Source organism: Schistocerca americana, chromosome 7 (genome assembly GCF_021461395.2).
Source record: "Schistocerca americana isolate TAMUIC-IGC-003095 chromosome 7, iqSchAmer2.1, whole genome shotgun sequence".
NCBI lineage: Eukaryota > Metazoa > Arthropoda > Insecta > Orthoptera > Acrididae > Schistocerca > Schistocerca americana.
This window is the reverse complement of record NC_060125.1, coordinates 562601017-562627978: the sequence shown is the minus strand read 5'-3', so window position 1 is coordinate 562627978 and position 26962 is coordinate 562601017. Positions and strand designations below refer to the sequence as shown.

General features: G+C 45.0%; 1 protein-coding gene across 1 annotated transcript in view; it reads left to right on the top strand.

Moving 5' to 3' along the window:
* The first annotated feature begins 6168 nt into the window (after positions 1 to 6168).
* The window catches only part of LOC124623089 (zinc finger protein basonuclin-2-like), a 172638-nt gene continuing 151844 nt past the window's right edge, over positions 6169 to 26962 (top strand). The window contains exons 1-2 of the mRNA XM_047148881.1: positions 6169 to 6301; positions 14578 to 14693. Of these exons, the coding sequence (XP_047004837.1) occupies positions 6265 to 6301; positions 14578 to 14693 (153 nt within the window). The 5' untranslated portion in view covers positions 6169 to 6264. The remainder of the gene's footprint in view (positions 6302 to 14577; positions 14694 to 26962) is intronic.

Below are 26962 nucleotides of genomic sequence, written 5' to 3'. Positions count from 1 at the left end.
CCGTCGCGTCCGCTCCACTGCTTTGCCAAGAAGACAAATGGCTGTCGCTCTGTGTCGAGCGTGTTGCAGTGACAAGATTCAAACACGTTTGAATTCAAACGTCGGCAGTTGCAGCGGGAGACAGGCAGCGACACAGGTGTCGCTCACGTAGGATACTTCCGTAACTATACATACAGTTGTGTTCTGTCGCTCACGTAGGACACGGCCTTAGATTCCGGCTCTGATGCCGAACTCATGGGTTCTTTACGTTTTCGTAGCAGAAGGCATTTCAACTATTAAATAACTCAATGCGACGCTTTCCTAATTGCAGAGTTATTAGTAATGGCAAAAAGAAAGTTTTTGACGACATATTTTCTGTAGATTGTGTATTTCGTATACTGAGTTCCAGATTTAGTGAGTTTAAATCGTCTTTTGAGTGTAAACTGGAGACTGTAGATAGAATTGTGAGGCTACATCTGTACTGGGTGATTATTCGAGGACTGAAAAGAATTACATCAAATGATCTAATGGGATCACTGTGTACCGAATAGTTTCTGTTCCCTGTTCCAAGTAGGTGTAGACACAGGAGTTTCAACAGAAAGTTCATCAGAAAGTTCTTTTCAGTAGCAGAGTGCGGCAATAAAATAAGGCCAACGCTAAAATGAAAAATTTAATGTCATTATTGAGAGTATATACACTGAAGCACCAAAGTGGTATAGGTATGCGTATACAAATACAGAGATAAGTAAACAGGCAGAGTACGGCGCTGCGGTCGGCAAGGTCTATACCAGACTAGTGTCTGGCGCAGTCTTTAGATCGGTTACTTCTGCTACAACGGCAGTGAGTTTGAACGTGGTGTTATACTCGGCGCACGAGCAATGGGACAAAGCATCTCCGAAGCAATAATGAAGTGGGGATTTTCCCGTACGACCATTTCACGAGCGTACCGAGAATATCAGGAATCCTGTAAACGTGCGGTAGCGTTCTCGCTTCCCACGCCCGGGTTCCCGGGTTCGATTCCCGGCGGGGTCAGGGATTTTCTCTGCCTCGTGATGACTGGGTGTTGTGTGCTGTCCTTAGGTTAGTTAGGTTTAACTAGATCTAAGTTCTAGGGGACTAATGACCATAGATGTTAAGTCCCATAGTGCTCAGAGCCATTTGAACCATTTTTGAATTCTGTAAAACATCAAATTTCCGACATCGCTGCGGCCGGAAAAAGATACTGAAAGAACGGGACCAACCACGAGTGAAGACAATCCTTCAGCATTACACAAGTGCAACCCTTCCGCAAATTACTACAGATTTCAATGCTGGGCCATCAATAATTGTCAGCGTGCTAACCATTCAACGAAACATTATCGATATGGGATTTCGGAACCGAAGGACCACTCGTGTACCCTCGATGAGTGCACGACACAAAGCTTTACGCCTCGCCTTGGCTCGTCAATACCGACCTTGGGTTGTTGAGGACTGGAAACTTGTTTCCCGATCGGACGAGTCTCGTTTCAAATTCTATTGAGAGGACAGAAGTCCACGGGTATCGAAACAACCTCATGAATCCATGGACTCTGCATGTCAGCAGGGGACTGTTCAAGCTGGTGGAGGCTCTGTACTGGTATGGGGCGTATGCAGTTGGAGTGATATGGGGTCCGTCTGACAGGTGACACGTACTTAACCATCCTGTCTGATCACCTGCATCTATTCGTGTCCACTGTACATTCCGACGGTCTTATGCAGTTCCAGAAATTTCACGTCAACAATTGCTAGAGAACGGCTCCAAAATCACTCTTCTCAGTTTAAACGCTTCCTTTGCAAAAACAGACATAATGCCTGATAGGAAAGCAGCAATCAGTGATTTTACAATGTTACTTATAATGCGTCTTGATTGCAAAATTTTTATTCATGTGACCGGTTTCGCTTCATCTAGAACCATCTTCAGATCTGATATTTCGGTTACAGGAGTAACCCGTCCAAATCCAGCAACTTTCACGCAGCTCTGAGGTCATCAGTCCCCTAGAACTTAGAACTACTTAAACGTTACTAAACTAAGGGCATCACACACATCCATGCCCGATGCAGGATTCGAACTAGCGACTGTGGCGGTCGCGCCGTTCCAGACTGAAGCGCCTAGAACCGCTCGGCCACAACGTTCGGCTTAATAAATAAAACTTATAAATTATGTAATGTGAGCTCTGTGTAATCTTCTTCCAATATCATCCTTTATTGTTACAGTGAAAAAATCAGTACTTGCCTGAATATAACTACAGATATTCAGGTTTCGCATATATGTCGTATGGCGAAATATTCTCCTCTGTTGTTCGCCAAAATCTTATTTCGATATCTGAAACCGTTTATGAGACACAAGCTGGTTTTCCACTGGTGTGCGCGTTCGGGACGGAGACACTTTCAATGAATAATTCAATATGTTAGCTACATTTCACATGCATGACCTGACATGGTCCAAAAGCAAATTCATAGCAACCCCTGTTCTTCAATGCAAACTTCAAGAATTTCGTCTACTTATTTACCTGAACTCGAAAAACCACAATAACTATGACCTTTGACGAAATGATAGGCAGTTCGTCATGGAGCAAGAGAATCAATCTATGGGATCCAGAATGAGATTTTCACTCTGCAGCGGAATGTGCGCTGATATGAAACTTCGTGACAGATTAAAACTGTGTGCCCGACCGAGACTCGAACTCGGGACCTTTGCCTTTCGCGGGCAAGTGCTCTACCAACTGAGCTACCCAAGCACGACTCACGGCCGGTACTCACAGCTTTACTTCTGCGAGTATCTCGTCTCCTACCTTCCAAACTTTACATGGCTTAGCCATGTCTCCGCTGTATCCTTTCTTTCAGGAGTGCTAGTTCTGCAAGGTTCGCAGGAGAGCTTCTGACAAAGAAATTTGATAGTGTAATACCGGCCTAAGCGACGCGAGCAGCGGCTCCGTGGTATGGGGCGTTAACTGCTCGTCGCGAAAGGAATCTTCCTGAGCGTGGGTCCGCAAGAGGCCTAATCTGCAGTTCGGCCGTACGCTGTCGACCGGTTAGAAATTTCAGAAAATCGGCGCGCCTTCCTGCGTCCGTTGAAACGGCTGGCAGCGGGCGGCTCGGCAGAGAATTTGGAGGTGCTGCGTTGAGGTTCAGTCCTGGGAGTCGTAAAGTACCAGAAGTTGAGTATTGATTTTTAACATATTTTATGAAGTTTAATTTAATTCAATTTACTTGTTAATTATACCAGCCGTATTTTTTGGGGGGGGTGGGGGGTCTTTCCCGGCCTTCATTCTCGACTGCCCACCCGTGGGAAGGTGGTAATATTAGAAAGGGTGGTACGTTTGTCCCCTTTTGAGGACGAAAATGGGGGAAGTCAGAGTAAATCTGTGGTTCGGATTGCTTCTTTCCCCTCCCAGCTTACCTATGGGTTTATTCGACTGTCAGCCTCTGCCATGTCTGTGAAAGTCTAAGGCACCAATGACTGTACTGTTTAAAATGCAAGGCACTAAGACCTGATCCACTCTCTCGCCTGCCATAACTAGCATTACTAGACTGACGTGTAAAAGAAAGAAGAAAAATTCCTTTTGCCTCGTGGTGAGAACTAGTCAACTGCATAACGAATTCCTGCTCATCTGGAAGCTGCAACATACGTGAATTTGTGTTTATGTATATTTTGCTATAATCAAGCAAGGTTGTTATTGTACGCCGTAGTGGATTTTTTGTATTGTTTCTAGTCAGCAAAAACTGTTGTGTGTTTTTTAAATTTCATACCTTTTAAGGCTTTTATTCAACGTGCTTATGTGTTTTATACAGGTAGTTGGTTATTAGTGTGTTTTCTTGCCATGCAAAAGTTTGCCATTTCACTATTGGTAGAAATTGTTGCCTTGAAAGGAGAACGTTGTAAAAGTTAGCAAGTCCTATCTGGTGAGCGTGTGTGTTTGGCGTAAGTTACTGGCAGAAATTTGTAAAATTTGTTCTTCTATATACCGGGTGATCAGAAAGTCAGTATAAATTTGAAAACTGAATAAATCACGGAATAATGTAGATAGAGATGTACAAATTGACACACATGCTTGGAATGACATGGGGTACTATTAGAATAAAAAATTACAAAAGTTCAAAAAATGTCCGACAGATGGCGCTTCATCTGATCAGAACAGCAATAGTTAGCATAACAAAGTAAGACAAAGCAAAGATGATGTTCTTTACAGGAAATGCTCAATATGTCCACTATCATTCCTCAACAATAGCTGTTGTCGAGGAATGATGTGAACAGCACTGTAAAGCATTTCCGCATTGGCGTCGGATGTCGTCTATCAGCATCCCTAGAGATGTCGGTCGATCACGATACACTTTCGACTTCAGGTAACCCCAAAGCCAATAATCGCACGGACTGAGTTCTGGGGACCTGGGAGGCCAAGCATAACGAAAGTGGCGGCTGAGCACACGATCATCACCAAACGAGGCGCGCAAGAGATCTTTCACGCGTCTAGCAATACTTTTTTTGTTGTTCTAATAAAACCCCATGTCATTCCAAGCATGTGTGTCAATTTTTACCTCTCTACCTACATTATTCCGTGGATTATTAAGTTTTCAAATTTATACTAACTTGTTGATCACCCGGTATTTTGGAGATGTTAATGATATTAACTGTGAATGTCCCCCTGTGTGCATGACTCATGCGTTTTGGTTTTTCTGTTTTGGGAACTTTCGTAAACAGGATTGTCTTTATATGTGGCAGACAAGTTAGATTCTACGCCATTTAATGAATGGAGTGAAAATCATATGTAATTTAGCTGAGCTTGAAATATTATACAGCGTCGCGTTGTATACGTTAAATTTCTTGCCTGTACTTGCCTTTTACTGGCGTGAAATTTTTTTATAATAATTTAATAGTCCTTTCCTATCGTAAATTGTGACTTATTTCTAAAATGATTGTTTTTTTTAATATCGTAAAGTCTTGCACCAAACTTAAATACAGAGTAGAATGAGATTTTCACCCTGCAGCGGTGTGTGCGCTGATATGAAACTTCCTGGCAGCTTAAAACTGTGTGCCGGACCGTGACTCGAACTCGGGATCTCTGCCTTTCGTGGACAAGTGCTTTACCAACTGAGCTACCCAAGCACGACTCACGCCCCGTCCCCACAGCTTCACTTCTGCCAGTACCTCGTCTTCTACCTTCCAAACTTCACAGAAGCTCTCCTGCGAACTAGCACTCCTGAAAGAAAGGATACTGCGGAGACATGGCTTAGCCAAAGCCTTGGGATGTTTCCAGAATGAGATTTTCACTCTGCAGCGGAGTGTGCGCTGATACGAAACTTCCTGGCAGATTAAAATTGTGTGCAGGACCGAGACTCGAACTCGGGACCTCTGCCTTTCGCGGGCAAGTGCTCTACCACTTTTTTTTTTTTTTTTATCTCATTTTGTTCGCTTTTGTTCGTTGCATCTCCTCGGGGCGGACGTCGTAAGACAGCCTTTTAGGTTCGTTGTTGATCGATTAACTCAGTTTTTTTTATTACAGAGGGCAGCTAACCCTCTGACCGAACACGCTGAGCTACCGTGCCGGCAACCACTGAGCTACCCAAGCACGACTCACGCCCCGTCCCCACAGCTTCACTTCTGCCAGTACCTCGTCTCCTACCTTCCCGAGTTCGAGTCTCGGTCCGGCACACAGTTTTAATCTGCCAGGAGGTTTTGAATAAAGAGTGTTACTCAAAGTTGTGTGTAATTTCACCAGTTATTCCTTGGCACCTACTTCCACTTTACATTTTGTGTACTGATTGAGATTAATAACCTTTGGTGAACCAGTATTAATTTTACGGTTCACTGCGGACCTAACAGACTCTCCCCCTGGACTGCGTGCTTTGTGAATGAAGTGACACCTTTGCTCTGCCTGTGCCGTAATAATTGCACCGCCGGAATCGGCCGTCCCCGCTGTCGACTTGCCCTCGAGAGACGCCGACTGTGAAGGGTCAAGGCGCGCGAGCTGGGCGCGGTCCCGGGCGCAGCTGCCGGGTGGCACCTGCGTGCGACAGCCGGGGCGGACCGGCGGAGGCGCGCCTGTCTCTGGTTCGCTGTCACTGCCCGGCCGGCCGGTGGTGGGGGCAGGTCGGCTTCTCGTCCGCGGGGGGAGGGGAGGCGACCGGGGGCGACGCGGCGACATGTCGCCCCACGGCAGTGGCCGACCGCGGGCCGAGCAGACCGCACCGCTCGTGCTGTGTACACGCCGCACCACCGTGCGACGCAGCTTCCGCCGGCGCGGGACCAGCATGAAAGTGCGCTGACCGATGCGGGACTCCCAGCACTACGTCATCATGGGAACAGGTGGGTGATCGCTTCAGTGTCTGTGTGCCCGCGCGCGCCTGTGTGTGTGTGTGTGTGCTGCGTAGGGCGGACAGTGTCGAGTCACGTGCGGATTCTGCTGAACTACAAGAGATCGAACGCCTACAGCGAAAGACAGCCCGATCAGAGTACCTCTCTTTCTCATGGTTGCCAAATATGGTCTGCTGTTAAACTCTCGCGATGTTAGCTCTAACCGTGACACCTGTCAAAGCATTACTAATACACAAATAACGGCCGGTTTACAATTGAACGAAGCGACTCACACTTCCACAAAGACGTATCCACCGGATGACGCTGGTGTAATTCTTCGAAACGCTGGTGCGTGCAGTTGATTTCTTACCGTAAATGAGGATAACAGCCAGCTACTCTTCTGCACTCTAGTAAGAATAGACCCGTTGTGGATAGACATGTCGACAGCCGAAGCTGTAATCGACATATCTCTGAGAGACAGTGTCATTGATGTCTTCTCTCGTAACGGCTGATGGCAAAATGCACTTTTTACCCTGAAGAAGTATTTCCATTCGTTACACACGTCTGAGTACCTCGACCAACGCTTATCAGTGCTTCGACCAACGCTGATATTTTCAGTTCCACATTACCTGTATTTACTCAGACGCAAGTTCGTTATGCCACTTTTAGACTGGACAGCATCGTGGATTGTGACAAGTACGTGAGTATTACAGTTGAAAAAGGAAGTAATTCGACTTGGCATGTGATGGTACACGTAGGTCTCAAGATGCTAAGAATATTTAAATGGCGGTTAACGTGTTCGTGTAAAATAAGGACTGACAACTTTAGTGGAGCTAAAGTTTTGTGTGGATGTGAGTAAATCGAGTGTACCTCTTTTCTGAGTAGTTTTCAGCCAGTGATTACCATCTGTTAACCTTTTTCCCATACTGGCAGTAAATAATGGCAAACTGGTCATTACTGCATCCACTCTGCTGATAATCACCAATGGGGACGTCCAAGGAAGCCATGGAAAGCTCGAGTTTTAACAATCTCCAAATTAGTCAAGCCGACTGAGGTGGAAGATGAAGCTAGACGCAGTACTGATCCCCTCTGCTGCGACTGACTTGAATTTCCTTTTTTATTGTGCTTTTGCAATGTGTTTCATTTTTTTTAATAATGTGCTGAATGGTTCTATAATTTTAGTGCTGTCGTTTCTTTTGTATCCTGCGCCGTACGTCTTAAAGTTCCATTAATGAAATAGTCAGAAATGAGGTATCACTAATGACAATGAAACGCCTGTATCTGAAATTAAATGTTGATACTGTCAAAGCAAGAACACTTAGTGGTCAGTCATAAATCCTTAGAGTTGCTAATCACGATGCATTACCGAGAGATACCTGATGAGTTAGACACAGGACTGTCGCCCGAAGATAGCAATAATCCTTCGAGACACGGCGAGACTATCTAATACGAAGTTAATGACTTGGGGAATGTCATTGTTACTTCGACATTAATGCTTGGTATTTCGAAAGATGCCTTCCAAAAGGCACGCACTGAGATGGTCCACGTAGTATAGTTGTGTGAGCGACGACCTTCGGTGCCTGCGGACTCCAGACAAACAACCACAACTACAAAAATCTGGGTTATTTTTCGAACATTATTGCATCTTGCTTTGTCAAACTGGTTACCTTATGCTTTGGTGCGTAAAAGACGTTGTTACAGCAATTTCTTTTGTTCTTGTCAGTGCCGTCGTCTGCAACAGACGTCTGTTCAATATGTCATTTTATTGTGTGTCGTAGCGTGCAAGGCGTACTGCTCGCCTTCCAGGACTCTATTGTTATGAAATATGACTGGCTTTCGGACGTTAAGCAGGTAGTTGCTACGAAAACCAACAGGTGATCCCCATAGCTCCACCAAAGAATGTGGGATCGCATTACAGTCGGATGAAAGTTTTATTTTGTTGTCAGTATTTCAGTACGTGCTGTGTAAGTGTTTGTACTCGGATTTCTGTGCGATGAATGAAAGCATCGCTGAGAGCTGGTAAAAGTTGGTTTTATGCGTAAGTGACCGCACTACCGTTTTTCACAGCTTACAGCCGTATCTTCGAGTGCAGCAAAAATTACTACATTAATCCAGCATAGGTGAACTCAATGTTCTTTATTCAGGCAATACTGTTGGTTTCACCTACGCTGGATTTATGTAATAATTTTTGTCGCACCCGAACATGCGGCTGTAAGCCGTGAAACACAGGTAGTGTCGTCAATTAAAACCCAGTTTTACCAGCTGTCTGTGTCGTTTTCATTCACCATGACCTTCAGCCGCTGCGGATGCCATGCAAGTATAATTTCTTGCGAATTTTTGTAGTTGTGCTTATAATTCCCTGTCAACGTGCAATCTATTAACCACGGAGCTTGTGTAGCTCATGGCGACTGCTTATTACGTTATCCTACGCTTACATTTGGGTTCTCCCAGTCTGAGACTTAATTCATTTCGTTACGCGTTTTTGAATTACAAGGTTGTGGGATAACACGTCCACCACTTCACAATAAACAAATAATTGGTCATTTTTCTAAATGTATTCTTTGTTAAGAAGTGAGTAGTGACACATGTCTGTAGTTAGAGTTCTGTTGTCTCTCACATTGAATTTTTGTAGGAAAGTTGTTGACGATAATTTTCTGTGCATACGAGATTTTCAGTTACTCTTTCGCTTCGTAATAAAACTGCTAAATTTCCGTTCTAGCTGGCGTTTAATAACACCGCGAAGATCGTATCTGGCTTTGAGTTCATACTCTAAATTTTTGTGAGAAACTCTTTTCCAATGTCCTTTTCTCTTCATGCCTTAAAAAGACCATAAAATTTATGCGTGTACGATATTTTCTTTCCAAACAATATGCGTATAAAAAGGCTCTACTCTGACACTCTGCGGCGCTTGGTTAGGGAATGCATCAGTTCTCTAGTGTCATTTAATGTTGTTGGTTTAAAAACGTCTGTACGTTGGGAGGACACACTGTCATCTTGGATTCCCTGTTCAAAATATTTTTCAATGTATTAATCTGTCTTACTGTGTCAGTTGCTTACATATTTTCGAAAATATTTCTCCCGGTAAGAGACACCCGCACGTAACTCTTGTGTCCGTCTGTACGCGCTACAGTGGAACTTAACTTCTTGTACATTCATTCTCTAACACTTAACACGAGAAATGATAGCTAATAATTTTCGACGTTCTGTGCAAATAACGGATGGAAAGAGATACCTAGGTGACTCATGTCATGTACATCATTGTCCCACGTGCAGTGACGTCTGATCGCGGGAACCAAGTTCTCTCGCCCCATCACGCCGCACGCAGCCTCTCCAAGTCGGGCGAGACGCGAAGGCAGATGAGCGTAGCGGAGCGGAGCTGGGGAGGACATCTAGCGGCAGGCTCGCGAACTCGCCGCCCGTTCGCGTTTTAACGCCTATAACCCGATTATGTGGCGTGCGCATTGTTCCCCAATATCAACACGGGCATCACCATCAGTTGTTTCTCAGGGGGTACAGATTAGATTACAGGGCACACCTTCGAATTATAGACACAAAAATATTGTTTATTTTATCTACGACAGCATTCTGGCAACAAACGCAGTTGTCATGCCATTTACATGAAAATCCTACAGTAGTACCTGTTGGTTGCCACCTAGCAAAACTGTCTCATTTTGCGTAAATCACCAACCGCAACGCAGGATTGTAATGCACCCCTTCTGGTAAAAAAGTTTCGACACTGGACTAATAAAAAAATAGAGAAAAGTTAAAGTGGTGTTAAAAATGCTGCACGTGTTCTGTATAGTCTTCCCTCGCTTGAGTACAACGTACAAAAGTTTATAAACCCATGAAAAACTGTCACTAAAGGTCTTTCAACTCCGGCGTATTATTGGCTTGAATTTCGGTGATGTCGTCTGAGCGATGAACCTTCATGCGAATTTCGGCTCTTCGGTATTTTGTGGTGGGCTCGTATTTGTAACACCAAATCTCGTCACCCGTGATGATTCATTCCAAAAGTGAACTGTCCGCGTTTTGTATTTCAATCGAGTCACTGCAGGCGTCCACACGTTGTTGTTTTTGTTCTGGAGTCAAGTTGCATGGACTCCGAACCACGGCATTTGTGTAGATAGACGATTCTCTCTCTCCTCAGACGCTGCTCCGTACGTGCAATGACAACAGTAACATTGGAGAAACCACGGTATATTTATGCTCATCGATTATATTTTGTCACAGTTTCTTGATCATGATGTTTATGTCTAGGAACACGTGACTCGTATAAAGTTCAAAAGTTCAAACAAGGTGCCAAGAAACTGGACGGTTTCAATGAAAGTCATTTTAATCAGTTTACAATAAGCCTTGTCGGATGTGAAAGGAGTGATGAATTACAGATGAAAAAGCTAAGTCTGATCATGAATCGAATCCGAGACCTTTGTATATTATATGAATATTTGTAACCATATCTGTTGGTTTTTTCAACCAAGGCTGCTCGCTAAAATTGGTTAAAATGACTTTTACTGATGCCGTCCAATTTCTGGACACCTTGTTTAAACTTTGTACGAGTCACGTGTTTCTAGACATAAACCACATCATCAAGAAATCGTGGGATAATAGTATCGTTGAATATAAACATACAGTGGTTTTTTCAGTGGTACTGTTGTCGTAGCACTTACGGAAGACAGACAGTATCATACGAAGCATGGGAGCTAATTCTTCTTTGATATTAACTAGGGTAGGGTGAGTTCTGAAAGTAATTAATTCTCTACACCAAATGGTTGACTTTACGCAACGCTTGTCCGTTTTTGTACGCGGTCTCTTAGAATGTTTCTATACGTTTTCATCCATCTAACCAGTTGTGCAGTAATATGAACGAACAGAGTTTGCGTTTTCACTGATAGATATGGTTTTCTTTTCTGCCAGATAGCGGTGGTGCTATTATTAGGAAATAATCTGTGTTCCGCTCTTTGTTCGTTACTCATTTGGAGACTTGATCAAAACGACTGTGATCCATCGGCAAACGAAGTGTGGCCCGCAAAATGTTTTCTCAAGGCAAAGTCTGGATTTAAGCAAAATGTGACAAAAACTGGACTCACTGGCAACTCGTTTCTCATTTACTGTAATTTTAGACAAGGAAGTAATGTGTTTGGAGCTGCCCGAAGACATTGTGCAGGAAGACTGGCATCTGCCGTTCTCTGAGTGTCAGCCGATAAGTGGGATCATGAGACTGCCAACCTGCTGCGAGAAGAAGGAAATATGGATACTTCAAGTACTCCCTACAAATTTCTTGTTTCTCGAGAATCTTTGTGAGGGGGATAGTACATTTGTTAAGACAGAAGGCTTGTTTTCGGGTAGCTAGACGAAGCCCATATCGCCGCCCAACTATCGTTGTTTACTGTTTCTGTGGATTAGAGAAATTTAGCCAGCCGAATGCTAGAAAAGTTCTGTTGGCGCCTTTCTTCTTCCTTCCATGTCCCAAAAATTTGGCGGTGCTACGGAGACGCCAGTGTCATACTCTGACCATTAGTCCATCTTTTTTCAGTGGCCTTCCCCCGACTTCTATCAGATAGTATTCTAATGTATGTGATCATAATGATTGATTCACTTGCTTTGTGTTATAATCTCTTGTGTATGTAGTAACTGAAAGCTACCATTAATTCAGCCCAAACATCACGCCAGCAATAAACTACCTCTTACCGTTCCTTAACGGTGGCTGATTTGCACGCTTCTAAATAAACACTTATTTGATAATGCCGCAGAATAACAAATATGCGGCAACACAATAAGAAATAGCAAATTTCATTTATTAAAAGTATTATACTAAATGATATTTTGGTACAGTTTGCCCGCATCTCGTGGTCGTGCGGTAGCGTTCTCGCTTCCCACGCCCGGGTTCCCGGGTTCGATTCCCGGCGGGGTCAGGGATTTTCTCTGCCTCGTGATGGCTGGGTGTTGTGTGATGTCCTTAGGTTAGTTAGGTTTACGTAGTTCTAAGTTCTAGGGGACTGATGACCATAGATGTTAAGTCCCATAGTGCTCAGAGCCATTTGAACCATTTTTTGGTACAGTTTGATGCGTGATACTTGGTATACTAAACATAATGCAATGATGTATCAGCAACTTTGCTGTCTCGTGACAGTCAATGTATTGTCACTACAAGTCATAACTGCGCTGACATTACTCCATAAATAGCGACTGCTAAGTTGCATCGTAGTCTTAGATACTGTACCGAGCTAAACTGCAGGCACTGAAGTGCGCTGTCTAACTGATGGCTCCTAATTGTGTGACTGCTGGTGCAGAACTGTCAGAATATCTGTGGCACATCGTGTTTTGATGCCTATCGTTGGAAGCATTTCCGTGTCCATCAGTAGGTCTATTAGGTGGAATCAAAGTAGTCCACGGTTGATAGGGTTACCTGTTGGCTGCTGTTCACACCATCTGCAGATGTACACTACGCACTGGAGGATGTGACACGGAAGCAGGGGGAGGTCCGTGTTTGTAAGGGTCATCTGGTGTGGCTTGTTTGGTATACAACATAAATATAACGGGTCGATTCGTGCTTGGATACAGACCGAGGTGGCGCAGTGGTTAGCACACTGGACTCGTATTCGGGAGGACGACGCCTCAAACTCGCGTCTGGCTATCCTGATTTAGGTTTCCCGTGACTTCCATAAATCGCTTCAGGCAAATTCTGGGGTGGTTTCTTTGAAGGGGCACGTACGACTTCCTTCCCCATCCTTCCCTAATCCGAGGGGACCGATGTCTTCGCTGTTTGGTTACCTCCCTCAAATCAACCAACCAACCAACTGTGCCACAACTTCTGCATCACAAACTGGCACACATTGACCAGTCCTGCGCTTTACTCATCAAGTCAATGGAAGTAGAAACCAGTGAGAGAGGCTTCAAGTGACAGGCACACATCCATGCTGTCACTCCCACCAAACCGATCTTTTATCGTTGGAGCTCTCTGACATTATCCTGCGGCTACCTCTGTATCTACCTTGTTGCATAAATATCCGTTCTTTTTAGAGCACTAATGCTGCCGATGTCCCATATCGTCTGAACACTGTCGAAACGCACGTGTGCAGGTGAAGTTCTGCTCTGAAGAAGGTCAAATATGCGCCGCTGGGTTGCAGATGGTAGCCACCCCACGACCACATAATTGTCCACTGCAATCTCATTTGGATGTTCTTCATAGAATGAGAATTCCAGAAAGATGTGTTATAGATGGAACTTCCTGGCAGATTAAAACTGTGTGCCGGACCGAGACTCGAACTCGGGACCTTTGCCTTTCGCGGGCAATATCCGCAATATCCTTTCTTTCTGGAGTGCTAGTTCTGCAAGTTTCGCACGAGAGCTTCTGTAAAGTTTGGAAGGTACGAGACGAGACGAGGTACTGGAAGAAGTAAAGCTGTGAGGACGGGGAGTGAGTCGTACTTGGGTAGCCCATTTGGTAGAGCACTTTCCCGGGAAAGGCAAAGGTCTCGTGTTCGTGTCTCGGTTCGGCACACGGTTTTAATGTGCCAGGAAGTTTCGTATCGGCGCACACTCCGCTGTAGAGTGAAAATTTAATTCTATGTGTTATAGATGCTGTAAAAGTTGTTAAAAGGCTCCTACTCTCATACATGCTGTAAAAGGTCTACACAATTTTGTCTACGAAATCTACATTTTTTAATGTTTCTGGCCCGTATCGTTGCGTATGTTACCATTAGCTATTCGGCAAGCTTGCCGCATGTGTATTCAAGCCCGGAACGCTTGACGTACGTGACATTAAAGTCGCTACGCCCTAGCCGTTGCAGTCAAATTTGGTTTCGCTATGTGGTCGACAAGCACATCAAATCTTCAAATGTATGTGAATTCCTAAGGGACCAAACTACATAAGTCATCGGTCCTAGACTTACACACTACTCAAACTAACTTATAATAAAAACAACACACATATCCATGCCCGAGGGAGGACTCGAAACTCTGCCGGGAGGGGCCGCGCAGTCCGTGACATGTCGAGTAGTTGGAACGTACAAATGGTTCAAATGGCTCTGAGCACTACGGGACTTAACATCCATGGTCATCAGTCCCCTAGAACTTGGAACTACTTAAACCTAACTAACCTAAGGACAGCGCACAACACCCAGTCATCACGAGGCAGAGAAAATCCCTGAGCCCGCCGGGAATCGAACCCGGGAACCCGGGCGTGGTGGAACGTATAGCTTTGAGAGCTGTAAACAATCGCTAACCGTCGCAGCTGCGTGCCGCATGTTTGGTGAGAGTGTGACGGCGCTTTCGCTCGCTTGTTACAGATGAAGGCTGCGGTGACGTCATGACGGCGGAGGAAAAGGCGGCGGAAATGAGGGAAGAGCTGGGAGACTGCACGCTGCCCCAGTCGACCGTCAAGTCGGAGAAAACCTCCACCACGGTAAGCGTCCAGTCTGCGTCTGTTAAGGCACTCCGTGTCGGTGTCGCGGTCCTCACTCCGAAGACTGGTTTGGTGCAGCTGTCGACGCTACTACTTGGTCAAGGCTCTCCGTCGCTGGATAACTAGTGCACCCTACATCCATTTGATCGTGCTTCTGTATGTAAGGCCGTTATTACACTATCAAATTTCTTTGTCAAATATGTTTGTCCAATATCTTTGTCAAAGATATTTGATGGTGTAATAGGGAACTTTGTCAAATGTCGTCCAATATTTGATCCAAAATAGGGCCTCGCTGTAGATTTGATCAAAGAAGTCGCTTGTCTTCTGTTCACTGCAATGTGACAGGTTACCGCATGGAGCGCTATCATCGCTGCAGCATTCTGTCGTCTGCAGTTTTTTTATAAAAATTGCCGGTAAATACAATTGGTGTGTGCCGACAACTACAAAATTAATAGAGATGTATGAAGCTGATGTGGCGCTTTACAACATGAGGCGCCCTGAATACCAAAATAGATTAAGAAGATTGGAGACCTGACCTAACCTAACCTAACCTAACATAACCCTCTGCTGTACCAAGGAATCGGAGTGTTCCAGTGAGCCTGTCTTCTGCAGATGTATGAATACATACAATCCAACACTTGTTTCTATTAAAAATCTCGTCAATGGGGTAGAAGGAGTTGGCCACTAGTATGTCTTTCAGGTTCCTTTTAAACATCTTTATGTGTAACTAAATTTTTTTATGTTTGCTGGCACACTATTGAAGATGAGTGTTCCTGAGTAGTGGACCCCTTTTCGAACTAAAGTAAGTGCTTTTAAGTCCTTGTGCAGGTCATTTTTGTACCTGGTATTGTATGTATGAACTATTTGTTGGAAAAAGAGATACATTATTTAGAACAAATTTCATTAAGGAGTAAATATACTGAGCGGCAGTAGTTAGTACACCCAGTTCGTTCAAGAGGTTTCTACAGGACGTCCGTGAATTTACTCCACAAATAATACGTATTACACGCTTTTGGACTCTGAAAACTTTTGTTTGACTTGAAGACTTACCCCAAAATATTATACCATATGACATTATGGAAAGAAAGTAGGCAAAGTATGCAAGATTTTTTTAATTTTTATGTCGCCTATGTCTACTAACACTCGAATTGCAAATACAGATTTGTTAAGGCGTTTCTGCAGTTCTGTGGTGTGCTCCTCCCAACTGAGTTTATTATCAAGTTTTAATCCCAGAAATTTAAGACTGTCAACCTCGTATGTATGTTTCCTTTTTTCCCCCACTTATCTTCCGCATGTGCACACAATGCAATTGCTGCGGTTAATAACAAGTTGTTGTTGTCAGCCATCTTGAACTTTGACGAAAAATGTGATGACACTAGCGCTACGCCAAAGATTTTTTTCAAATATATTTGACGGAATATTTGATCACATCTTTGATCAAATCTTTGACAAAGAAATTTGAAAGTGTAATACCGGCGTAAGGTTTGGTTGTGCCTATGCAATTCCCTCCCACACACACACACACACACACACAGCCCACAGCCCACACTTCACTATTAAACACGATTCCTTAACGCCCCAGGACGTGCCCTAACACCAGATCTTTCTTTTAGTCAAGTTCTGCCATAGTTTTTTTCCCTAATGCTATTCGGTAGGTTCTCTTTAGTTACTCGATCTACCCATCTAATATTCAACATTTTTCTGGTGGCACCACATTTTAGAAGCTTCTGTTCTCTTCTTGTCGAAACTGTTTCTCGTCCACGTTCCACTTTCGTACACGCCCACACTCCAGACAAATCTACTTTCAAAAGAGACTTCCTAACGCTGAAATTTTTATTAGATTTTAACAAATTATCGTTTTTTAAAAACGCCATTCTTGCCAAGATTTTCTTGCTATTTCCTCTCAGCTCGGACCATCATCAGTTACTCTGCTACCCAACGGCTACTTTTAGAGTTTCATTTTCTAATTTAATTCCCTCGGTATTACCTCGTTTAAGTAGAGTACATTCCATTAACTTTGCTTTTCTTTTCCTGCGTTCATTTTTTCAAGACGCTATCTATTCCATTCAGTTGGTCTTCTAAGTTCTTTCCCGTCTCTGACAGAATTTCAATGTCAGCGACAAAGCTCTAAGCTTTTACTTCTTCTCCGTGAACTGCAGTTGTCATAGTTTTTATTTTTTTTCCTTCCACTAAACACTTGTATCGCTACAACAAATCGTGTTTCTTCGAAAAGCAACTACAGTGATCATAATCTTATTGTTACGTTCAAGGAAAGCAATCGTGCTGAACTGGTCATGTATTTATCAGTTCACACACACACGTGTATCGCAGTGAAGTCGTGACACACCGCACCTGCTTCGAATAACGCACATTTTTGTAGGGTCAGTAGAAAACAGCTGTTTCCCCTGTTCGTGGAAAGGGCCGATGTTGCCTGCTTTCCTACCCGCTGTGCTGCAGATCCCTTCGTTTCGATTCCAGAAAAGGTATTAGCTCTTCACATTGCCGTTCATTACGCTTGTTATTGCTATATACAGCAAAGACAAGCTTACCGTTTTTGAAACAGAACTGCTACCAGATGCTTGAACGGCGACCCATAAATCATCAGACGTGTTTATCGTGGAAGGAAAAACAAATAACGAGACTCATTACCGAGCTGCCTAGGGGACCCTTAGTCGCTCGCGGTAACGCCCTTATCGCATGGTATTCAGCTTGGTCTACTCGGAAAACTTTGAACCTCGGTTTATGCAAAATGCTTGACAAGAACATCTTACCATGTAGGATTAGGAGAAGTCTTACGATCCATCGAAGAGCGGCGAATTTTGTCACGGGATCGTTTAGTCAGCGTGAAAGCTTAAGGGCAGACTCTTGTGGCAGACACAACAAACGAGGCGTGGCGGAGAGGTCTACTATTGAAATTCAGAGAGAGAACGTTCCGGCAAGAACAGGGGAACACATTACTCCTTCCTACACGTACTACACGTCAAACTGATTTTACTCGTAGCGTGTAAGTCACTTCAGCGCAGTTAGCCCCAGTAGCAGCTTCACCTACCAACTGTAGACAACAGATTTGCGTTCGACCAGTTAATTATGGGCGGACAGTGCTAAATAGTGGACGTGCGGCCCTAGTGTGTCAACTTTATTGCCACAAATCGCAGTGCAGTAAACGGCAGAGATTCAGTTTCATGTTTTATTCGGTAAAACGACTACGATGGCATCTAAGACCATGAAAAAGGGTTACGAAGATAATCGTTTAAGCCACGCACGAGTGCTTCAATAGTTTAAACGTTTAAAAGAAGGACGCGCGTCACCAGAAGACGACGAGAGATGAAGTTCGTCCGCAGGGAACACAGAAAAAGCGTCAACTTTTGAAATCCAACCGTCGTCTCTTGCAGAACTATCGCTGAAGGACTCAACAGCTCTAGATGTAGCGTTCAGTACATGCTCCAGAATGTTCTGAAGAAGAGAAAAGTTTGTGCAAGTTTTGTCCGTTATACTTTGATTCCCGAACATCAACGATCTGTGGACGCTTGCCGCGACTTGGTTGAAGTAAAAAACGCCGACAGTTCGTTTCGGGAAAAAAATCATCGCGGCTGATGCGAATTTGTGTTATCAATGCGGACCTACCGAATGGGGCTCTGATTGTTCGTCACGATCAAAGAAGGTGTCGATGAGAGAATCGAAAGTAAAGACAATGCTGATCACCTCTTTTTGATTCTCACGGCCTTACCGACGGGGAATTTCTTCCCGTCGCCAGTACTGTAAATTCCCAATTTCACTTGCTTGTCACGGACCGGTTGTGCAAGAGGATTCAGAGGGTTCGTTCGCGAAAATAGAAGGGGAGGAATTTCTTCTTGCTGCATGACAGTCTGGTCCATCACATAGCTGCAGTAATAGTGCACTTTCTAGGGGGGGAGGGGGGGGGGGAGGAGAAGAAATGCCACTTTTCAACCGCACTCCATATTCACGCGATTTGGAGCTGAATGACTTTTTTATTCCCCAAAATAAAAACTACAGTATAGGGCAATGTTTAAACGACATAACTGGCTATGAGGCCAAAATGACGCGAGGCATGAACAACTACCCAAAAAAGGACATTTTTGATAGTTTCATATAATGGTATGAGCTTGCTGAGCGTTGTACTTGGGTGGAGGGTGACAATGTAGAACACCCTGAAGCAAACGAGCCTGAGCGTTGTACTTAGGTGGAGGGAGACAATTTAGAACACCTGAAGCAAACGAACAATCTTAACTTATCTCTATTTTGTTCTAATCCTGTTTCGAGACGTTTTGAACTGACGTCTCTCTAAATCATCATAGTGACGATATTCGAGAAATTAAAGCTAATACAAAGGTACCACTTGTTATGCCTCTTGTAATCCGTTTCGGAAGTTTTGACTCTTGAATTCTTTCTTTGTAACATAGTTCGTACCCATTTATTTGTTGTTTTCATTTCTGTGGCATGCACCCTTTGTGAATGGAATAGGGAATGGCTGAACAGTACCTCACGCTACACTTCGTGAGGTAGTTTGGTGACATGGGAAATTCCTCATCGCATCCCCTTCAGCTTCAATGGAAGCTAGGCTTGTTGGATAGCCCATGAAAAACTGAACACAGATCAAGCATTAAAACGGGGAGAAGGTACACTGAACTGTTGAAACAAGAAGCAGAACACAAACAATGAACTGTCCAAATTTAATGCGTGCAATATCGAGCTACATTAACGAGCGTCGTGTCGTGGGTGTGTGGTCACGGTTTTAGACTGCGAAAGTGGAGATCTGCGTTCAAGTCGCCCTCATTCACTTGCCTTTTTCCACAAAATTACGAACTGTCCGTCCGGTCATTGACACGTCTGTTCGCTGTATGCAGATTTGTGTATATGTCTTGGTGTAATGTCCGTTCGCAACAGCGACGTGTAACGAATGGACCTCCAGACGTACGTACATCTACATCTACATGGATACTCTGCAAATCACATTTAAGAGCCCGGCAGAGGGTTAATCGAACCACCTTCACAATTCTCTATTATTCCAATCTCGCATAGCGCGTGGAAAGAATGAACACCTGTATCTTTCCGTACGAGCTGTGATTTCCCTTATTTTATCTAGGTGATCGTTCCTCCCTATGTAGGTCGGTATCAATAAAATATTTTCGCATTCGGAGGAGAAAGTTAGTGATTGGAATTTGGTGAGAAGATTTCGTCGCAACGAAAAGCGCCTTTCTTTTAATGATGTCCATCCCAAATCCTACCCCTTATTCGTCCTACACAGGTACCTCATGTTATGCCTCTGGCGTTCCGTTTTGCAAGTTTTGAATTTCTTCATTGTAATGGAGTTCAGACCTGTTTATTTGTTGTTTTCATTTCTGTGAGAGGTCTATGCGGCATATCGCCTGCTCGTACTATTCATCACATTTACTTGCGACGGTAGTATATTCTTATAACATGACTGACATTCTGCGGTGAATAGTGAGAGCAGGGGAGGTGCCGCACAGACCTCTTACACAAATGGAAGCAACAAATAAATGGGTGTGAACTGATGTTACAAAGAAAGAAATGAAGAGTCAAAACTTCAGAAACGGAATGTAAGAGGAGTAACAAGTGGTACCTTTGTGTAACAGATAGGAGGTCGGTACATCTGGAGGTCTCTACGTTAAAAGTCGCTGTTTCAGACTGACATTACGAGACGTACTCAAATTTGAAAACAACGTAGAGTCACGTTCAAATGGTTCAAATGGCTCTGAGCACTATGGGACTTAACTTCTGAGGTCATCAGTGCCCTAGAACTTAGAACTACTTAAACCTAACTAACCTAAGGACATCACACACATCCATGCCCGAGGCAGGATTCGAAACCTGCGACCGTAGCGGCCGCACGGTTCCAGACTGTAGCGCCTAGAACCGCTCGACCACCCCGGCCGGCTAGAGTCACGTCAGTGACCGGACGGACAGTTTGCAATATTGTGAGAGACAAAAAAAAAGAAAAGAAAAAAGGGAGACGCGAGGGGGATTTGAACTCGGATCTCTGTCCCTCCGCAGTCTAACACCGTCACCACACAACCGCGACACGACCGTGGTTAACGTTACTAGATATTGCGCACATTAGATTTGGTCCGTTCATTGTTCCTGGTTTGCTTCTCTTTTCCACGATTGAGTACACCTTCTTGCTGTTTTCATGCTTGATCTGTACCCTGTTTTTGACGGGCTATACGATGGGCCAACTTCCCATCAAATCTGAGCGGGTGCGTTAAGGAGTTTCCCTTCTGAGTATACAGGGTGAAAAGTATTTAAACCGACAAACTCTCGGAGGTTGTAAGGGACATGTAAACAAATATTTTTCCGTAATGGCATTTTTTCCTATGAGGATTATTTAAACTGGTGGAGGCCGTATTACGCTCTTCAGTTGTTGGCAACTGCTGTCCACCAGTGTAGTAGTGCATTGTCTCTGTTTACTAATGGAGAGATACACCTGGAGTGAGTACATTGATATGGTTGGTGCGTACTACGTAGCTGCAGAGCGGATTTATCAACTACCCGCTCCCTACAAGACAACGCATGTGGATCCAACATGACAGGGCGCCGGCACTTTTCAGTTGTCGTGGGCGTCGATTCCTGGACCGATGGTTCTCAGAAACGTGGATTGGCAGAGGTGGTCCTGTACCATGGCCTGCTCGATCGCCAGATATGTCCCCTATGGACTTTTTTGTGTGGGGTGAGATGCGCAACCTTGTTTACGCGACTCCTGTTGCATCAGAAGAGGATCTGGTTGCCCGGATAGTAGCAGCAGCAGGAACAATTCAGGATGTTCCTGGGTTTTTTATCCGACAGTATAACCTTTGTTTACGTGTCAATGGAGGCATATTTGAAAATCTACTGTAATTGAAATTGGGTTGTGTTAATGTGTTGTCTCTTGGTCATAAAAAAATGGAAAGGTATTTTTGGTGGTTTAATTAATTTGCCGCCAGAGAAATCTTCCTCTACCGGTTTAACTACTACTCATACGAAAAAATGACATGAAGGAAAAATATTTGTTTTGATGTCCCCTACAACCGCCCAGATTTTGTCGGTTTAAATACTTTTCACCCTGTAGATGCAGATGGTGAGCAAGATGTATGAGAAAGGCGAAATACCCTCAGACTTCAAGAAGAATATAATAATTCCAATCCCAAAGAAAGCAGGTGTTGAGAGATGTGAAAATTACCGAAATATCAGTTTAATAAGTCACAGCTGCAAAATACTAACGCGAATTCTTTACAGACGAATGGAAAAACTGGTAGAAGCCGACCTCGGGGAAGATCAGTTTTGATTCCGTAGAAATGTTGGAACACGTGAGGCAATACTGACCTTACGACTTATCTTAGAAGAAAGATTAAGGAAAGGCAAACCTATGTTTCTAGCATTTGTAGACTTAGAGAATGCTTTTGACAATGTTGACTGGAATACTCTCTTTCAAATTCTGAAGGTGGCAGGGGTAAACTACAGGGTCCGAAAGGCTATTTCCAATTTGTACAGAAACCAGATGGCAGTTATAAGAGTCGAGGGGCATGAAAGGGAGGCAGAGGTTGGGAAGGGAGTGAGACAGGGTTGTAGCCTCTCCCCGATGTTATTCAATCTGTATATTGAGCAAGCAGTGAAGGAAACAAAAGAAAAATTCGGAGTAGGTATTAAAATCCATGGAGAAGAAATAAAAACTTTGAGGTTCGCCGATGACATTGTAATTCTATCAGAGACAGCAAAGGACTTGGAAGAGCAGTTGAACGGAATAGACAGTGTCTTGAAAGGAGGATATAAGATGAACATCAACAAAAGCGAAACGAGGATAATGGAATGTAGTCGAATTAAGTTGGGTGATGCTGAGGGAATTGGATTAGGAAATGAGACACTTAAAGTAGTAAAGGAGTTTTGCTATTTGGGGAGCAAAATAACTGATGATGGTCGAAGTAGAGAGGATATAAAATGTAGACTGGCAATGGCAAGGAAAGCGTTTCTGAAGAAGAGAAATTTGTTAACATCGAGTATAGATTTAAGTGTCAGGAAGTAGTTTCTGAAAGTGTTTGTATGGAGTATAGTCATGTATAGAAGTGATACGTGGACGATAAATAGTTTAGACAAGAAGAGAATAGAAGCTTTCGAAATGTGGTGCTACAGAAGAATGTTGAAGATTAGATGGGTAGATCACATGACTAATGATTAAGTATTGAATAGAATTGGGGAGAAGAGGAGTATGTGGCACAATTTGAGAAAGAAACGTGCACTGGATAGAGTAGCATGGAGAGCTGCTTCAAACCAGTCTCAGGACTGAAGACCACAACATCATCATCAACAACAACAACAGATGCAGATGTACTAGAGCAGCATTCGTCCCATGCCGAATATGAGCAAACCGCGTGACTCGTCGGATGTGAGTCGCTGTCGGCCACAGCCTTGGAGAAGTCTCCGCGATCACAGGACGAGAGCGTGATTCCGCGCAGCGATAACGCTGGAGCGCTTCCCACCTGCCAGAATCGCCCTTAATGAAGTCCGGCACCGCCCCCGCGGTTGCATAAAAGCTGCTGATGAGCCGGAGCGGGACGGGGAGAGAAGTGAAAATCAAGAAGAGGAGCAGTGGGTGTCGGGCAGGCCGGGCGGCTCGCGGCTCTGTGTGTGTCGCGGGCGCGCAGGCGGCGGCGGCGGCCGGTGCGACAAAAGCGGCCAGAGTGACAGCGAGAGGGCGCGCGCTCGCCCGCACACACCCACTGTGTAACAAGGCGACAGCCGACAATGGGATCGGTCGAGTCAGCGCGCTGATTGCCGCCGGCGGCGTTAATGATGCGACCACAAAGCGGCCGGCCCATTTGACTGTCGGCCCATTTGACTGCCGCCAGCTGCCCCCAGGTATTCGTGGCCACTCGACGTGGGACACCGCGGCGGCGGGCATCCGGCGTGGGATGTCGTTGATTGCGTGTAATAAACGCCCGGTCGACCGCCGCGTCCGCCAACAAGACTTTAATGGGCTGCCCTTATCTACTCCAGCTTCGCAGGTACGATGGAGGCGTGGGGTGGGGGGAGAGGGTGGAAGGCGGGGGAGGACGGTTGTTTTCTCTGTTGCGAGGCTCCGGCGCACGACTGCTGCGGTGCGTCTGAAAGCGTGTCGCGTAGTGGTACCGGGAGATGGGAATGGAGAGGTGGGGGTGGGACTGCAGGAAGGAGCGCTGCAACCGGCCCTCACACCGCCGGCGCGGCGACCTCAAGAGCCCCCCAGCCCGCTTCTCTTATTTAGGGTCCCGCGCCGGTCGTGACGACCTGTCGACAAAAGCGATGAGGCGGCACGAACGGAAACAATAGCCCGCATTCTGCCTCGGCCGGCGTCATTATCGCAGTAAACACGAGCGGCGCTGCCGCTCGCGGTGGCGACGGCTTCCCAGGTTCCTCTCCGTCTCTGCAGGTGCCCGGGACACACAGGTCCAAACAGCGCAGCGCTGCACTCTTCCACTGTACGTGCAACAAAGGCTCGAAGCGTGATCCGATTGGTTGCACTGTGCGAGTCACTGCAAACTGCTTCACCGGGCCGGGGTCAAAGGCAGCATTACCGCGGAACCGCAGACCGCCGCGAAAGCCGGCACACAACAACTGGACTGTTGTTCTCTGTACCGCCTGAAAAGCGAGCAAAGTCTCACAGCGGCTGTGGCGTGGGAAACGTCGTCACCTGCACCCATCCAAAGGTAGATTCAAGCGAACTGTCCAGGAATGAAGCTACGGTGTTGCTCGAACAAATACAGCAATCAGCCCGTTGTCATAGAGGGTACTTCTAAAACAGGGCCTAATTTCGTGTCTGTATGACTCATGTGCAGGTAGTAGAAGAATATCGTCTTCCCTCCAAAGATTCACATTTCAGTTCAAGGAGCATCTCCGTAATACTTGTGTTTTGATCGAACCTACAGCTGAACGCCTTTTAATTGCGGCCGGCCAGAGTGGCCGAGCGCTTCTAGGCGCTCCAGTCTGGAACCGCGCGACCGCTACGTCGCAGGTTCGAATCCTGCCTCGGGCATGGTTGTGTGTAATGTTCTTAGGTCAGTTAGGTTTAAGTAGTTCTAAGTTCTAGGGGACTCATGACCTCAGAAATTAAGTCCCATATGCTGAGAGCCATTTGAACGATTTTAATTGCGTACGTCTCCTTCTGCAATTCGATCTGGTAGGGGTCCCAAACACTCAGCAGTACCGTGCTGAAGAATGGTTCGCATTAGTATTGTATACGCTTTCCCCTTTGCAGATGAGCTACACTTTCCCACAGCTCTCCCAATAACCCAAAGTGGACCTTCCGGCTTGCGTAATACCGACCTCACGGCCTCGTTTAATTTCATATCGCTTTTCAACTTAACGAGGATATTCCATCGATGTGTCAAGTGCCACACTAGGCATACTGTATTCGAACATAGCAGGATAGTTCCCACGTGGTATTCACATGTCTGGAAATACGTGGTTTCCGACTTGCGACCATAAAACCACAGCAAAGTTCCCCCCGTCCCCCTCAGATAGTTGATTTTGAAACAACTGTGCTTGTAAGAGCGGCAGGAGAGTGCCAGAAACAACCAAACAACACACAGAAATCATGACAGGTTAGCAATGAGTGAGGGGGTATGTTTTACTTGAATAATTCGAAAACCGTGTGCTCCATTGAAAACGTATCCGATTACAAAATTTAACTACAGTAAATTTCCTACAAAAAAAAAGGCTCAAATGGCTCTGAGCACTTTGAGACTTCTGAGGTCTTCAGTCCCCTAGAACTTAGAACTACTAAAACGTAACTAACCTACGGACCGTAGCGGTCGCGCGGTTCCTACAAAAAGGTTCTGATCAATTTTCTGTGTAGGACTAATAGTTTGCGCGTAGTGAGCGAAAGAATAGGAAAATCTTGCGCACGGTTTATGAAGGCGAGCTGTAACACTATGGATTGCTTCAAACGACAGCTGAACAGCTAGCTGAATCGCCCGTTATAATACCTCTGGTCATATACGCACGTACGTCTCAGTTGTATACCATAAGTAAGCTAATGTAAAATATTTGATGACCAATAATCGCTCCTTCTGAAATGTAAATACTTTTGAGCCAAAAATACACAATAATTTTTCCGAAAGGAAATAAAAAAAATACAATTAAAAATAACACATAAAGTGCTGAAACGTGTTTGGGCACTAACAAAGCTATGAAATGATGTCTTGTATAAAGTGGAATATCTCTCGAGTAACTGGTTACTTTCGTAACACTTGTCCGCGGTGAGTTTTGTATGTACGTGCATTACGAAGTGCATTCAAGTTCTAAGGCCTCCGATTTTTTTTCTCCAGACTGGAAAGAGATAGAAACATGCGCATTGATTTAAAATGAGGCCGCTTCATTGTCAATACGTCCCAGAGATGGCAGCACCATACGGCAGATGGAATTTTACCGCCAGCGGCGAGAATGAGAACTGTTTTAAATACTTAAAATGGCGACGTTTTCCTTACTTGAACAGCGTGCAATCATTCGTTTTCTGAATTTGCGTGGTGTGAAACCAATTGAAATTCATCGACAGTTAAAGGAGACATGTGGTGATGGAGTTATGGATGTGTTGAAAGTGCGTTTGTGGGTGCGACAGTTTAATCAAGGCAGAACATCGTGTGACAACAAACTGAAACAACCTCGGGCTCGCACAAGCCGGTCTGACGACACGATCAAGAAAGTGGAGAGAATTGTTTTGGGGGATCGCAGAATTACTGTTGAACAGATCGCCTCCAGAGTTGGCATTTCTGTGGGTTCTGTGCACACAATCCTGCATGACGACCTGAAAATGCGAAAAGTGTCATCCAGGTGGGTGCCACGAATGCTGACGGACGACCACATGGCTGCCCGTGTGGCATGTTGCCAAGCAATGTTGACGCGCAACGACAGCACGAATGGGACTTTCTTTTCGTCGGTTGTGACAATGGATGAGACGTGAATGCCATTTTTCAATCCAGAAACAAAGCGCCAGTCAGCTCAATGGAAGCGCACAGATTCACCGCCACCAAAAAAATTTCGGGTAACTGCCAGTGCTGAAAAAATGATGGTGTCCATGTTCTGGGACAGCGAGGGTGAAATCCTTACCCATTGCGTTCCAAAGGGCACTACGGTAACGGGTGCATCCTACGAAAATGTTTTGAAGAACAAATTCCTTCCTGCACTGCAACAAAAACGTCCGGGAAGGGCTGCGCGTGTGCTGTTTCACCAAGACAACGCACCCGCACATCGAGCTAACGTTACGCAACAGTTTCTTCGTGGTA